The 13,181-nt window shown below is 33.2% G+C and overlaps 1 protein-coding gene across 1 annotated transcript in view; it reads right to left on the reverse strand.

The window, feature by feature from the left end:
- Nucleotides 1-923: 923 nt before the first annotated feature.
- The window catches only part of LOC127721113 (uncharacterized), a 194,367-nt gene continuing 182,109 nt past the window's right edge, over nucleotides 924-13,181 (reverse strand). Inside the window, exons 43-44 of the mRNA XM_052227789.1 lie at nucleotides 1,289-1,359; nucleotides 924-929 (exon numbers count right to left, since the gene is read on the reverse strand). Coding sequence (XP_052083749.1) covers nucleotides 924-929; nucleotides 1,289-1,359 — 77 coding nt within the window. The remainder of the gene's footprint in view (nucleotides 930-1,288; nucleotides 1,360-13,181) is intronic.

Below are 13,181 nucleotides of genomic sequence, written 5' to 3' on the forward strand. Positions count from 1 at the left end.
GGTATACCATCTGATATAATTTTAAACCTTTTAACCTCACTAAAGATTCTATCAATTAAATCCACGTGACACGGTACCGTACTGGTATTATGCAATGATTGACACAGTACATGTATATCACTATAAGGAAGCAGTATCGAACATGTAACATCACTGTTAGGAAGCAATGATTGACACGGTACGTCCCTGTTAACATGCAATGATTGACACAGTACATCACTATTAAAATGCAATGATTGACACGTTTAAGCCGTGTGAAGATGCAATGATTGACACGGTACAGCACTATGAGGATGCAATGATTGACACGGTTCACCACTATCAGAATGTAATGATTGACACGGTTCAATACTATAAGAATGCAATGATTGACAAGGTATGTCTCTGTCAGGATACAATGATTGACTTTCATGATTGACACAAGATTTACCTTTTGATCTAATAAATTGAAGGCACATACGTCGTATTTTCTTCTCAATAGAAAATTAACCTTCAAATACAATTGCATCAAATTTCTTAAGCATTCCTTGTCTAAGACAGGACTCAAGTTTTCCTCTTAATCCACACTTATAGAATATGTCTGTGTCTGGGGTATTGTCACATACATTGACAAGCTTTGAACACCACAAAACAGACCCACAAGGATCAATAACAACAATTCCTTTATAAGTCATGGAATTATCTCCCTTTTGCATATAGATGTGTAACAGTTTCCCCTGTCTTACTGGTTTCCTTCTTTTTAATAGTTTCATTATTTAGCACTGTACATTCAGAATCTATTTTACTGCTTTGAGCACTTTGTAATGTTACCAGCTTAATTAAAGCTATTGTATTTGTGTTTTTTTATCGAAAATCCTTTGGAATCCTGGCAAGCAAAGTGGCTAGGTTAGGCCCCGTAAAGTGTTTTTCTAGTCTGTCAGCTGTTATCCCTAAGAAGGTATTAAAAATGTGTCTTACTGTAGTTTCATTCACTTAGAGGTTGCATGCGAAAGATTCAAATAAATAATTATTCCCAAAGTTTGCATAAAACCATTAAAAGATTTGTTTTTTTCTTTGCTTTTTCCTAGGAAAATTAAATCATAAATTGTCTCAAATTGAATAAAGCTAAAACCGCAATAGTCCTGGAATACATCTGGCTGACTTTTAAGCTTGTCATACAAATACATTACATTGGTTCCAGTTGAACTGATGTCATTCATAATATTTGAATTATTGACGCTAACTAATGCATTTCTCAAAATTGGTTCTGGAAATCCTTCTTTTGCATTTATTTTTCATAACCTTTTACCTGCTCCATTAATGAACTTATTGTATCATTTTTTGTTTTCAAACTTTCTTCTTGGTGCTTCTGCATTATATCTGAAATTATCAAATTGATGTTACTTTGGTAATTAAAATGTGTGTGTGTTTCAACTAAACTTACAAAACTCAAGAGATACATTATTTCTACTGTAATTGAATTCTAAAGTAAATTACTATAGGTTATATTGTAATAAGAGATCACAAATATAAAATTAAAATTTGGAAATGTGTTTCAACTCAAACATGCATTTAAAATGTAATATGTCAAACATTTTTAATAGGAATATCAAATCTATTTTTATTAGAAATTTGTAGCATTTTGGCCTGATTAATTTACATTTGTCACAGAGATATGTCTCACTGGTATTAAATTTTGAAAGTGGAACGCAAATATTGAAATTAAAATTGCAATACTTTTACATGTAAACAATGAAAAACATTCAGGGTCAATGAACCATGACTGAAGGTGTTAGGCAAAATAATTATAATGGAAACGAGATGTCTCAATGCTTATACAACTGCTTACTAAATATGATTGACTTATCATAAGTGGTTCCCTATTACATAAATAATCATAATCTTTAAAATTGTTATTATGTTAAAATTCTGAAGTCTGATAGGGGCGGGTCATTATTCTTCACCTTGACAATGAGTAGATGTAGTACATGTAGGTCAAGGTTGATTTATTTGAAAAAAAATAATTATGCTTATGCCAATCATTAATCATCGCTGAAATTAACACATTAAAAGATTGAAAGGTACATAAAAATGGTTAAGCCCATCAATATACTGGATACCTAAACTTCCCACAAATCCCTATAGAGTACGATTTATAGCTGGGTCGTTCAGATGTTGGACGAAACATCCTCCTAAAGTTCCAACTTGCATTATTTCTACAGTAATATATGACCTTCAGATATAGCGATGGGATAATTTCTAACAAACGTGTCAATCAGATATAGATTCTGAAACATTTTAAAGATCTACTCCAAAATCTTGAAACACAATCTTTACAATTTTACATGCTCAATTGTAGGATCGACTACATCGCCTCGTTAATTTTCTATGAAAGTGTAGATACCAATTCCTGGTTTTAGGTCATGCAAAATCCTACGCTGTGAAGTACCACACTGACTACCACATTAAATAATGTTGATTTGTATAAAATAAATGGATTGACGAGTTTTAAACATCGATTTTTCTACTCTTATTGCTTGTTGTTTTAAAAGGCACTGTTGTACTCTCAAATGTTTTATAACCTGCATACCATTCAAAGTTTGTTAGAGAAACACTTGTTTTGCTCAGCTATAGCTAAAAAAGTTGCAATGCCCTCATTCAAAATTGTACATTAGTAATTCCTAACAGGTTTCTTTCTAGGCATTGCACATTATTGTATCATAAAATTGAGAATGGAAATGGGGAATGTGTCAAAGAGACACCAACCCGACCATAGAGCAGACAACAGCCGAAGGCCACCAATGGGTCTTCAATGCAGCGAAAAACTCCCGTACCCGGAGGCGTCCTTCAGCTGGCCCCTAAACAAATATGTATACTAGTTCAGTGATAATGGACGTCATACTAAACTCCAAATTATACACAAGAAACTAAAATTAAAATGATACAAGACTAACAAAGGCCAGAGGCTCCTGTCTTGGGACAGGCGCAAAAATGTGGCGGGGTTAAACATGTTTTTTGAGATCTCAACCCTCCTCCTATACCTCTAGCCAATGTAGAAAAAACAAACGCACAACAGTACGCACAGTAAGAGAAGTCCGAGTCCGATGTTAGAATAGGTAACAAAAGAAACTAAGCAAAATGACAATGACACATAAATTAACAAAGGACTACTAGCAGTTTCTGACATGCTAGCTCCAGACCTCAATTAAAGTGATTGAAAGATTATGTCTTCATCATATGAATATCAGGCACAATCCCTCCTGTTAGGGGTTTAGTATTATACCATCATAAAATATATAAGAAGAACATAACCCGTGTCATGCCAACAACTGGTTTTAGAATAAATATGTTTAATTCCGATGCATAGACCCTATAAGTGAATCAATATTAAAGCCAAAATATGCAATCTTTAATGACCTGATAACAGTATCGTAACTATATCCCTTCTTAATAAGTCTGTTTAAAGGTTTTGTTAGCTTTTGACTTTTGTACTTTTTACGCTATTGAATGAAATCCAACCGATCTTTAAGAAATACAGCCTAATTGTATGTCAGTAAGTTGAGTATTTTGAACTTGCTTATGGCATGACTCTTTGGCAGTTTTGCCTATTCTTGTTTGGTTTGCACTTGTGTTTTTGTTTTCTAGCTTTAATCAGTATGAATGCTTTATGATTTATGCAATATTTTCGTATTCAATTTAACGACATAAAAAAGAGGATGAAGAACACAAATATGTATTTCGTTCGCTCCAAATATTAAGATACCTCTGCGAAGCGAGCAGACTCAGTAGAGTTGTTTCTCTCATTTAAGTATTGTTTCTCTCATTTTCATTAGGGTCCCGCATCGAGGATATGGGAGCACTGCAGTTTTCACTTTGTCCGTCTCTCCATACAGGTAGGAGGCGAGAGTAAATCTTCACAGTTGTGCATTATATGTATATGTTCATATTGTATTTTTGTGAAAGTCGGCTCATTTGGTTTAAACAACACGTCGTTTTTGATAAAATATACAAAATTTTTAGATATGTCTTTTGTAAACGCAAAAACTCCAAAAATATACGTAGGAGGCCAATGAAATTTTGCACATTCGTTTTGCATACTATGTGTATTTGCATTTGATGTTTTGGGGGAAATTCACTCATTTATTTTTGAAAAATTTTCTTTTTGGTTAAAAAATAACAAATTTTGAGAAGTATTTGAGAAGGATGTCATAAAACATTGATATAAAGTATAGGCATAATATTCAATCCAAATTTGTTTTCTCAAGTTGAAATTGTGTTAAAAGTTTGTTCAATTGATATATGATATAGGCATGAAATGCATTAAAATTCCTTCCAGAAGCCAAAACTGTATTAAAAACGTAGGTTACTAGAAAAATGATTAATTATGAAAATCATATTTTTTGCTAAGAGTTTTAAAAATGAAACAGGTATCATTTATTTTTACGAAATGATTCTCTGTGTCAAAATTATTTGTTGTCCACCATAATACATAGTGCCTGAATTTATGAACATTTTCTGTGTATGCAGAAGTCTTTTTGTCCTGACATAAACATGTGCAAGCGGGCCCTTACTCAAATGTCAGTGTTCTAGTCTGTTTTATTGTTTTTACGTTTAGAACCATTTAGACAGTTATACCATGGCATTGTCAGTTTTGTTTTTGATTTATGAGTTTGAATATCTCTTTGATAGCCCTCGACTCTCTTTAGTGTATTGATGGTATAAATTTGATAGTCTGTTTTCCCAGCAGTCAACACTCAAGCGACTTAAAACTTAATTCATTGTAGAGACAACTTGTAGAATATTGTATGCTGAACTCTTTATATTTGTTAACTTTCATGACTTTGGGTTGCAGTTCCTTTGACGTATAAAGCACACCTCATTCTCGAATTATAAACAAATCAACTGTTAGGATGATGATGATGCTGCTGGATGGCTATTTAACTTTCTGTGACAAATTAAATGCATATTCAGGAGTAGGCAGTGTTAATTTGATTCAATATTAACTCTTCTTTGTACAAGACCGACACGCTGAGCCGGATTTTTAACGTGCTAATTCACAAGATAATAGCCCACAGGAACACATGATACCCTACCTGGACATATTATTCTGACTCCGAGTCGACCAGTTTTTGCTCTTACTCCTTAATGTCGTCTACTTAGCAGAGAAGGCAGTAAATTCAATTTGACCCAGCCTGGGTTTGAGCCCACTTACTGTTGGTGGATCTAAAGATATTGTTACATTTTGCTTATTAAATTGTTTATTTACAAAGTGTTTTACAACATAAAGGTAAAATTACTAAGTTTGTATTACACAATTAAAAGATCATGACAAAACAGACACAAGCCAGAAGAAATGAATACATATGAAGTTACAGTCAGTGGCGTAGCTAGGCCATTTTTAAGTGTACGCCCGAATCACACCGAGAGGTTCGAGGTCCACTAAGCTGGTCCAGGGCAGGAGACCTTCTGGTAGGTCGCGAAACCCCCTGGAAGTTCACGCATTATTGCAAAAAAATACCAATATCTGTCATTAAAAACTCATATCAATAGCAACATACTTGATCGATATAAGAACAAAACTTTACGATAAAAGAGATGATTTCAGCTTCCAATTGTGAACTTTTCTTTTCTATGTAGCAACATTCCAGCAGCACCTGCATATATGGATTATAAACCTCCCAGTTGATAAGACATTCAAGAGCTTGCATTTCCTATCATTATTTCCTTGATAGATGGTTGCTGCATGCTTAGAAGGAAGCTACTGAACCAAGTGAAGAGTTCCAAGTGGTGAAGTTGAAATCATTCCTTCGAAAATTTTACGGTCGACATCACGAGTAGGTTGACCGTTATGGAATATCTGTTTCACTGATTGCTAATGACGACAGATATGTTCAAATTTTGATATTACCACAATCCCGTCCTAGCTCTTTTCCTCGAATGTGACCTACCGAATTAGACTTATCACTGGGTTTGTACATACATCAGCAACACGACGGGTGCCACACGTGGAGCAGAATTTGCTTACCCTTCCGGAGTACATGAGATCACCCCCAATTTTTGGTGGGCTATGTTGCTCAGTCTTTTGTTTTGGTGTTGTGTTTTGTATACTGTTGTTTGCCTTTTCGTAGTTTTCATTTTTTGCCATGGTATTGTCAGTTTGTTTTAAACTGATGAGTTTGAATATCCCTTTGATATCTTTCTCTTCTCATTTAGAGTCTAATTTGTTGGGTTTTTTTATGTTAAATTTATCAATTTTGTGTTTATTTGGTATATAATGTACATTTAATTAAGAGAAAAATGTCCAAACCAGTTGCGTTAAAATGTCTAAAAGGAGATGTGAGGTAAACAGTCAACCAACAAAAAAATCAAAACTTTAAAGAGATAGTAAAAAAGCAAGTCTCCGTTTCAATGTTGTCATTCTATTAATTTTTTTACCTTATTTAATTTACTCACCTTCAAATTCAAATTTCAGTAATGGACACATGTCCTAATTAATTCTCATAGATGGTCAGGTGTAAAGTAAAATAAATATTGAACTGTAACATAAAAATGCAAACCACATCGTATCTCAGCAGATAATGAATTGATCTAAACAATAGTAAACTGTAGAATGCACAGTAGAATCAGACTTTGACAGAAAATGGACGAATATATCATATAAAATATGAAAACAACACGTTATTAATTTCATGTGTCCAAAGCGCTTTTCTGGATTTACCTTCACCAGGAACATTCAAAGCCGAATATTTGAAAGCCGAGGATGCATAAGAACCGAAACAGTTGCAGAGCTATATGACCAAAAAGTACCTACAAATTAGTCAAATTCATCTAAGGTCAACTTTGCCTGAAGGAGTTGAAACATTTTAGAATGATTTGTTATAAATCATGTCAGTACCGAACTACTGACTACTGAGCTGATGTTACCCTTGGGGACTGATAGTCAACCAGCAGAGGTATCGACCCAGTGCTGTAAAAAATTAAAGCAACACGTTATTAATTTCATGCGTCCGAATCGCTTTTCTAGATTTACCTTCATCAGGAACGTTCAAAGCCGAATATTTGAAATCCGAGGATGTATAAGAACCGAAACAGTTGCAGAGCTATATGACCAAAAAGTATATAAAAATAATGTGATACCAATTGATTAAGAAGTAAATCAGTAAGCCCGGTAAGACCCTTTTTTGGCCCCAAAATATAGCATTTTTTAAAATTTGTAGAATTAATGTAAACTTTTAGCTATTTATTGGAAAGTAGAATACTTTTGTTCCATAAATATGGCCTGTTTTTGACAATACAATGCACATTTGTGCTAATTTTAAGACGGTTTTTGTCTAAAATGGAATTGGCCGCATTTGTGTTCAGTCTTAATAGTCAAATATATGTTGTATTTGATGGTTAAACATAACATATATAAAGGTTGAGACTGAACATGAATGCGGCCACTTACATTTTAGACAAAAACTATCTGAAAAGTGACGTTTAATGGCATATTTGATAGATTTTTCATATTTAAGGTTGAATTTCAGCGTCTTTAATGACCAAACCATTTCAAATCCTATTACATAAACTAATTGAATCGACTGAAATAGACACTTAAGTGTTTAAAAAATCTCAAAAATCTTTCATCAGATGTACTTCGAATTTTAGGCCAAAACTAGCCGTTACCGGACCTTCTACTTTCATCAGTTTGTCTTTTATCTTCAATTACAAGTCATTGAAGAAAGAATTACAATGCTCGTGTGCTTTTAATCAGTTCTTTTGATTTATTAGGGTTAACATATTTTTGTCTTCAAATTTATGTGTACGCCCGGGCGTTTTGACGTTAACGTAGCTACGCGCATGACAGTATTTAACCCCTCATTTAAGCAAGGACCATGGCAGTAGTTTTCCATTCGTTTCATTGGTTGATATAGTCTAACGTTTGATTTTGTCAGGTCTTTGAAGTTCTTATTCAGTCTGTTAAAAAAGGGTTAAAAGGATTTGATGACTTTGCAATAGGTATATGTTATTTTTTGAAAGGGAGGAACCGGGCTTCACTTACAATCCTCCACGTATCAAATATCACAAGATTTCAACAAATATTTATAATGAATCGATCACAACAAAATCCCTTACTTCCTTATACTCCATCAGGCTTGAACTATACATAATATAAAGTTAGAGTTTTTTCATTTAATTGTTCCTTTTGCAGAGATTCTTGAATTCTCGTCTTATTTCTGGAATTCTCCAAACATATAATATCGGTTTAGTCAATATATTTACAAGGAATGGGATAGCAAACATGTACATCTGTGATGATATTTCTTGAGGATATAGCAGCTCTATCCAAAATGATAGAACGAAGGGACCTGTCAAAAGTAATGTTTGGACAGCGTTTACAATGCAGGTTATGAATGCTCTTATTTCCCAGAGTATTCTAGATTTTAAAATCAAATCTGGCTGATTTATCTCTGCTGGAACTCGAATTATCGAGCTATTATCCTCTTTAACCGCCATAAACAGCTTGCTCCTGTCCTGAATGGCCGAATTGTTTGCATTCTGTTTCTCATTAGCAACATGTACTGCTAGATTAGTAGTACAATTTGTTGCAGCAACAGCAGCAATAAAACAATTTGACTGATGTCCATTTTCTACTTCTTGTTTGATATGTGTTGCTTCTTGGTTTTGATGTTGCTGATTATCTTCAGTGTGTTTGAATTGATGTTGCCTTAACGGGGAATGAAAATTTAGATGAATGTTTTCGGGTTGTATTATTTCTCCATTGTCTAACATGTTACGATGTTGGCAGTCGTCATTTATTTTTTCTATTGTCATGTTAGGTTGACTAGTTTCTATAAGTACAATTTTCTTTTGTCTGTCTTTTGGGTTGTCAGCACTTCAGACCTGTCTTTTCGTTTTGAAAGTTGGTTGAATGAATTTGGCCTTCACGTTTGATCTGGATTTGATATGTTTTTCGTCATTTAAAAAGCCCTTTCCTTTGTTCATCATTGCTTGTCTGTTTGACTCTTTTTCATTCTGATCAAGTACAAATAACTCTACTGACGTTTGGTCTTCCTTTCTATTGTAATTTGTCATCGAGTTATCATTTATTTTTCTTCTACTGAAAAATATTTTCCATATTTGCAAGCTTGTAAGGAGTGAGATACACACTATAACAAGTATAAGTATAACTGCTGGACCTAAAATTGTAACAACAAAGGTTCCGACGTGATCACCATACAGCTGGTAGTGTCGACAATATGATATAGCTCCGGTTTGTGGTATCAGGGAAACGGTGCATAAGGTATACAGAAAGACAGCAGTAATAGTTCCACCAATACATTTTAATTTGATTTCGTCAAACGCTTTTTTAGTGCAATAGTTATACGAACGAACAGTTAAATATCTTTGTAAGCATAAAAGAAAGATAAGACAATAACTAAGGAGAATTCCGAAGCTAAAACTAAACGTTTGCAAAATGCACGAAGGAATATTTTTTGGAAAATAAAAGGTTGAAAAAGAAGTAACGGTTATCTGAAAGCCAGTAACAAGGTCGCTGAAACACAGTCCAATTACAACTAGGTTTTGGAATGATTTATCCAAAGTTTTAATGCATACAATAATGTAAAATATGTTAAAAATAACTATTCCTATACATATGATTGGAATCACTATTGTACGAGCCCAGTGGTGCAGGTCGATGTTCTGTTTCATTGTGATCTGTAATAGATAGAACTTTATGTTCAAATATAACGAACTAATAAATTACATTGGTTGCATTGAAATACTGTGATTTCCCTGTGAAATAAAAACTGATAATAACACATGTGGAATAGATCTGATATTTCACTCCTTTGACGTCATACATCAATGGATTTTGTTAAGACACTGACGATGACGTTGCTTCAAAACGAATTGAAAATGCTTCGAAAAAAAGACAGTTCTTTTAATTATTCTACTTTTTTCAAATAATATGTCAATAGTCTACGTAATAAAAGAACCAAGAATTCCAACAATTACCATATTGAACAATATTCAACTCGTGAACATATAATAATAATCAAGTCATGCGCTACGGACATTCGTGAATTAATATGTTGTTTTTCAGGTACAAGTTTTTTTTTCTTCCAAGATATTGCTTACCTGACTTAGGTCCAAGAAAAAGGCTTGTAACAATTCAGGAATATACAAATTTGTCTACATATAAAAAAGGTAGATGTGGGATGCTAAATACTTGTTAAGTCATTTTATCATTTTTAACCTTGTGTGAATCGAAAGTGGTATTTTTTCTAGTTATTTCGTGTAAAAATACATAAGCATCATGTTTTCAGAATCAGTGTGAATCAACCTTTCATTTGAACAGGAAAAGATATTTGATAAACGGGAAGTAGCAAGTTATCTCCCTTATTGCAAACAAAAGTATATAAACACCATATATCTTCCGAGTCAGCTTAATGCAAGCTATACTATGACATCTAAAGTGGCATTTTGTACACAGGACGTAGCCACTTAACACAGGAAAATATATAGAAACCATATATTCTTGAAATCAATGAAAAGTAAGCCATCAGGAGTTTTAAACCATAAGTAAAATTGATTGATTGATTGGTGGTTGTTTAGCATCTAGTGGCAAATATTTCTCTCACGACGAAAAAAAATAAATAAAAAATACAATAGATAGGGCCGTTCGGGATGAAGGTCGGGACAATTTGAACTGACATTGGACAATGAGAGAATAATAGATTGAGACAGAAGTTTTGCCTTGCAACAGGACACCAACGAACCAATCTTATTATCAACATTTAAGATGGAATTACCTTCAATTGTCCTCTGAACAAATTTTGTTTTTCAATCTGTTTTAATAGTTCTACTCTATTGGTAGTTAAGTGGTGATTCTTTCTATGTGACATAATTCTAAGTGTATATATATATGCGGGGATTCTGGGATAACAAAAACATGTAAAGATGCAGAAAGTGTTTAGGACCTAAAAACTGAAAAAAAAATGCTTGAATTAAACAGCTATTAATACTTCAAATACGCTAGAGGCATTTTCAACCTTGATTTTAGCACAAATTACATAAAAGATGAAAACAATTGATAAATGGTATATCTCTGATACGAGGAAATCATTACAAATGTTACAGTTTCCCACTTAAAAGAACATAACATTTAGTTGACAGTTATCAGACAAATCAACTTCTTTGTAAAATATACTCACATTTATTGTTCCTATTTTTTCACTGGTATTTTGTGCTGGTGTTATAAACTGAAACACAAATATGGCTTTATCAATCAACTTTCTAATTTTTTTAATTCACGATAAGATAAATTCATCAAGCTTTTTTTTATAGTTTCCCAGTTGAAATTATCTAAGTGTAATAAGCTACACTTAATTTTTCATAATATTGTATTAAGTACGATTAGTTTATTAGTTTAAAAGCAGTGTTACTCAGATGTTGTGTTTTGTTGTTCTTGCATTTGAGGTAGAAGGTTTCTTCCCTGTTTGTTATTTGTATATATATGAATATAAGCACTAATTGTCTGTCGATGTCTGAAACCCCGATAAATACACATTTCTGAATATCAACAGTCCAGCTGCACCTACATATACGGAATACTCTCCAAGTTGATATTTTGAGAATTGAGTCTCCTTTTATGCTTTCTTCAACATTGGTTACTATTAATACATAGGCTATGATCCATTAAAATGAGGTCTAGTTCAGATTAAACATGCCAGACATACATGTACACCTTACAATCATTCCATACACCAAATATAGTGGTCCTATTGCATATAGTTCATGACAAATAGATCAAACCACAAAAACTTAAGATTGACAAATGAACGATGAAAATGAGGACAAGGTCAGATGAAACCTGCCAGACGGACATGTACAACTTACACTCTTTCAATACAACAAATATAGTTGACATATTTATTAAAGATTCTTTAATATTAAAGAACTTGACTTAACCTTGATCTGTGAAATGAGATTGAGGTTATGTGAACCCTGTCTGACAGACACGTAGATTTTACAATAAACCCATATAACAAATATGATAGTTATCCTATTGCTCATAATAAGTGAGTATTTCACATGACAAAAAAAGGCTATAATTTCTTTTTCATGCAGTCAATTTTCATTTTAATGAGGTCAAGGTTATGCACATATGACAGACAAACAACTCGTAACATATGGTATCTCCATACAAGTCTTGAAGCATCCTGGTCTTGTACCATATAAAAATACAAATAGTTTACGCCAGATATGTAATGCCTATTTCTCGCATTCAGCGACTTAAGTCGCAGTCGAGATAAAAACGACAAAAGAGCAAACAACAATAATGGAACATCAATAAATAATGTTAGACTCAGCAACACGAGACCCACAAAAAAAACAAGGTATTTTATATGCACCGGAAGCAATTCAAATTGTAAGGGTCAAGTCTTCTTTTCTAAAGTTAAACAATTTTCGTCGTAGAAAGATTGATCTTTGTTGAATACCGGTGTCACATATGAACATGGCTATGTGTAATTTTTCATAGCCGAAATCCCTTCCTCTTCTCGATTTGCATATAACAGTTTGCAATAGGCTGTTTCAGAATCCAAAGCACTATGGGTAATTTTATTCTTCATACAACAAAATGAAAATAACGTCATTTCATTGGTAAAATTTCAATTGTTTAGGACGTTTTTAACCAATCACGACGCTTTGGTGTACACTTTCAAAAATATTACCCAGAATGCATTAGATTCTAAACGGCGAATTGGTGGCATGAGTTGTGATACTAGGGCAGCAGGAACTATCTACCCTGTCGAAGCACATGAGTTCACAACTTGTTTTGTCCTACTTTTGTTTTTGTTTTTGTTTTCAGAGTTGTATGTTCGATTATTTTCTAGGAAATGTATTTGTCTTCGCTAACAAAAAAAAGCATGGATTCTTAGTCCCCGAGAGCCCAAAAATAGGTGCATTTGGTGATGTCATGATTTATAACACATTTTTTCTTAAATTATCAGTTGACAAATTGAGCAATTATAATGAAACTAAGTTTCCAATCACCTTAGACAAAGTTTAACTTCGATGGATTTGGTTATTTATTTTTGTTGACTTTTAGTCATTTAGCTTCCCACACACACACACACACACACACACACACACACACACACACTAACACACAGATATATATATATATATATATATATATATATATACATAAATGT

Source organism: Mytilus californianus, unplaced genomic scaffold (assembly GCF_021869535.1).
Source record: "Mytilus californianus isolate M0D057914Y unplaced genomic scaffold, xbMytCali1.0.p SCAF_12, whole genome shotgun sequence".
NCBI classification, from domain to species: Eukaryota; Metazoa; Mollusca; class Bivalvia; order Mytilida; family Mytilidae; genus Mytilus; species Mytilus californianus.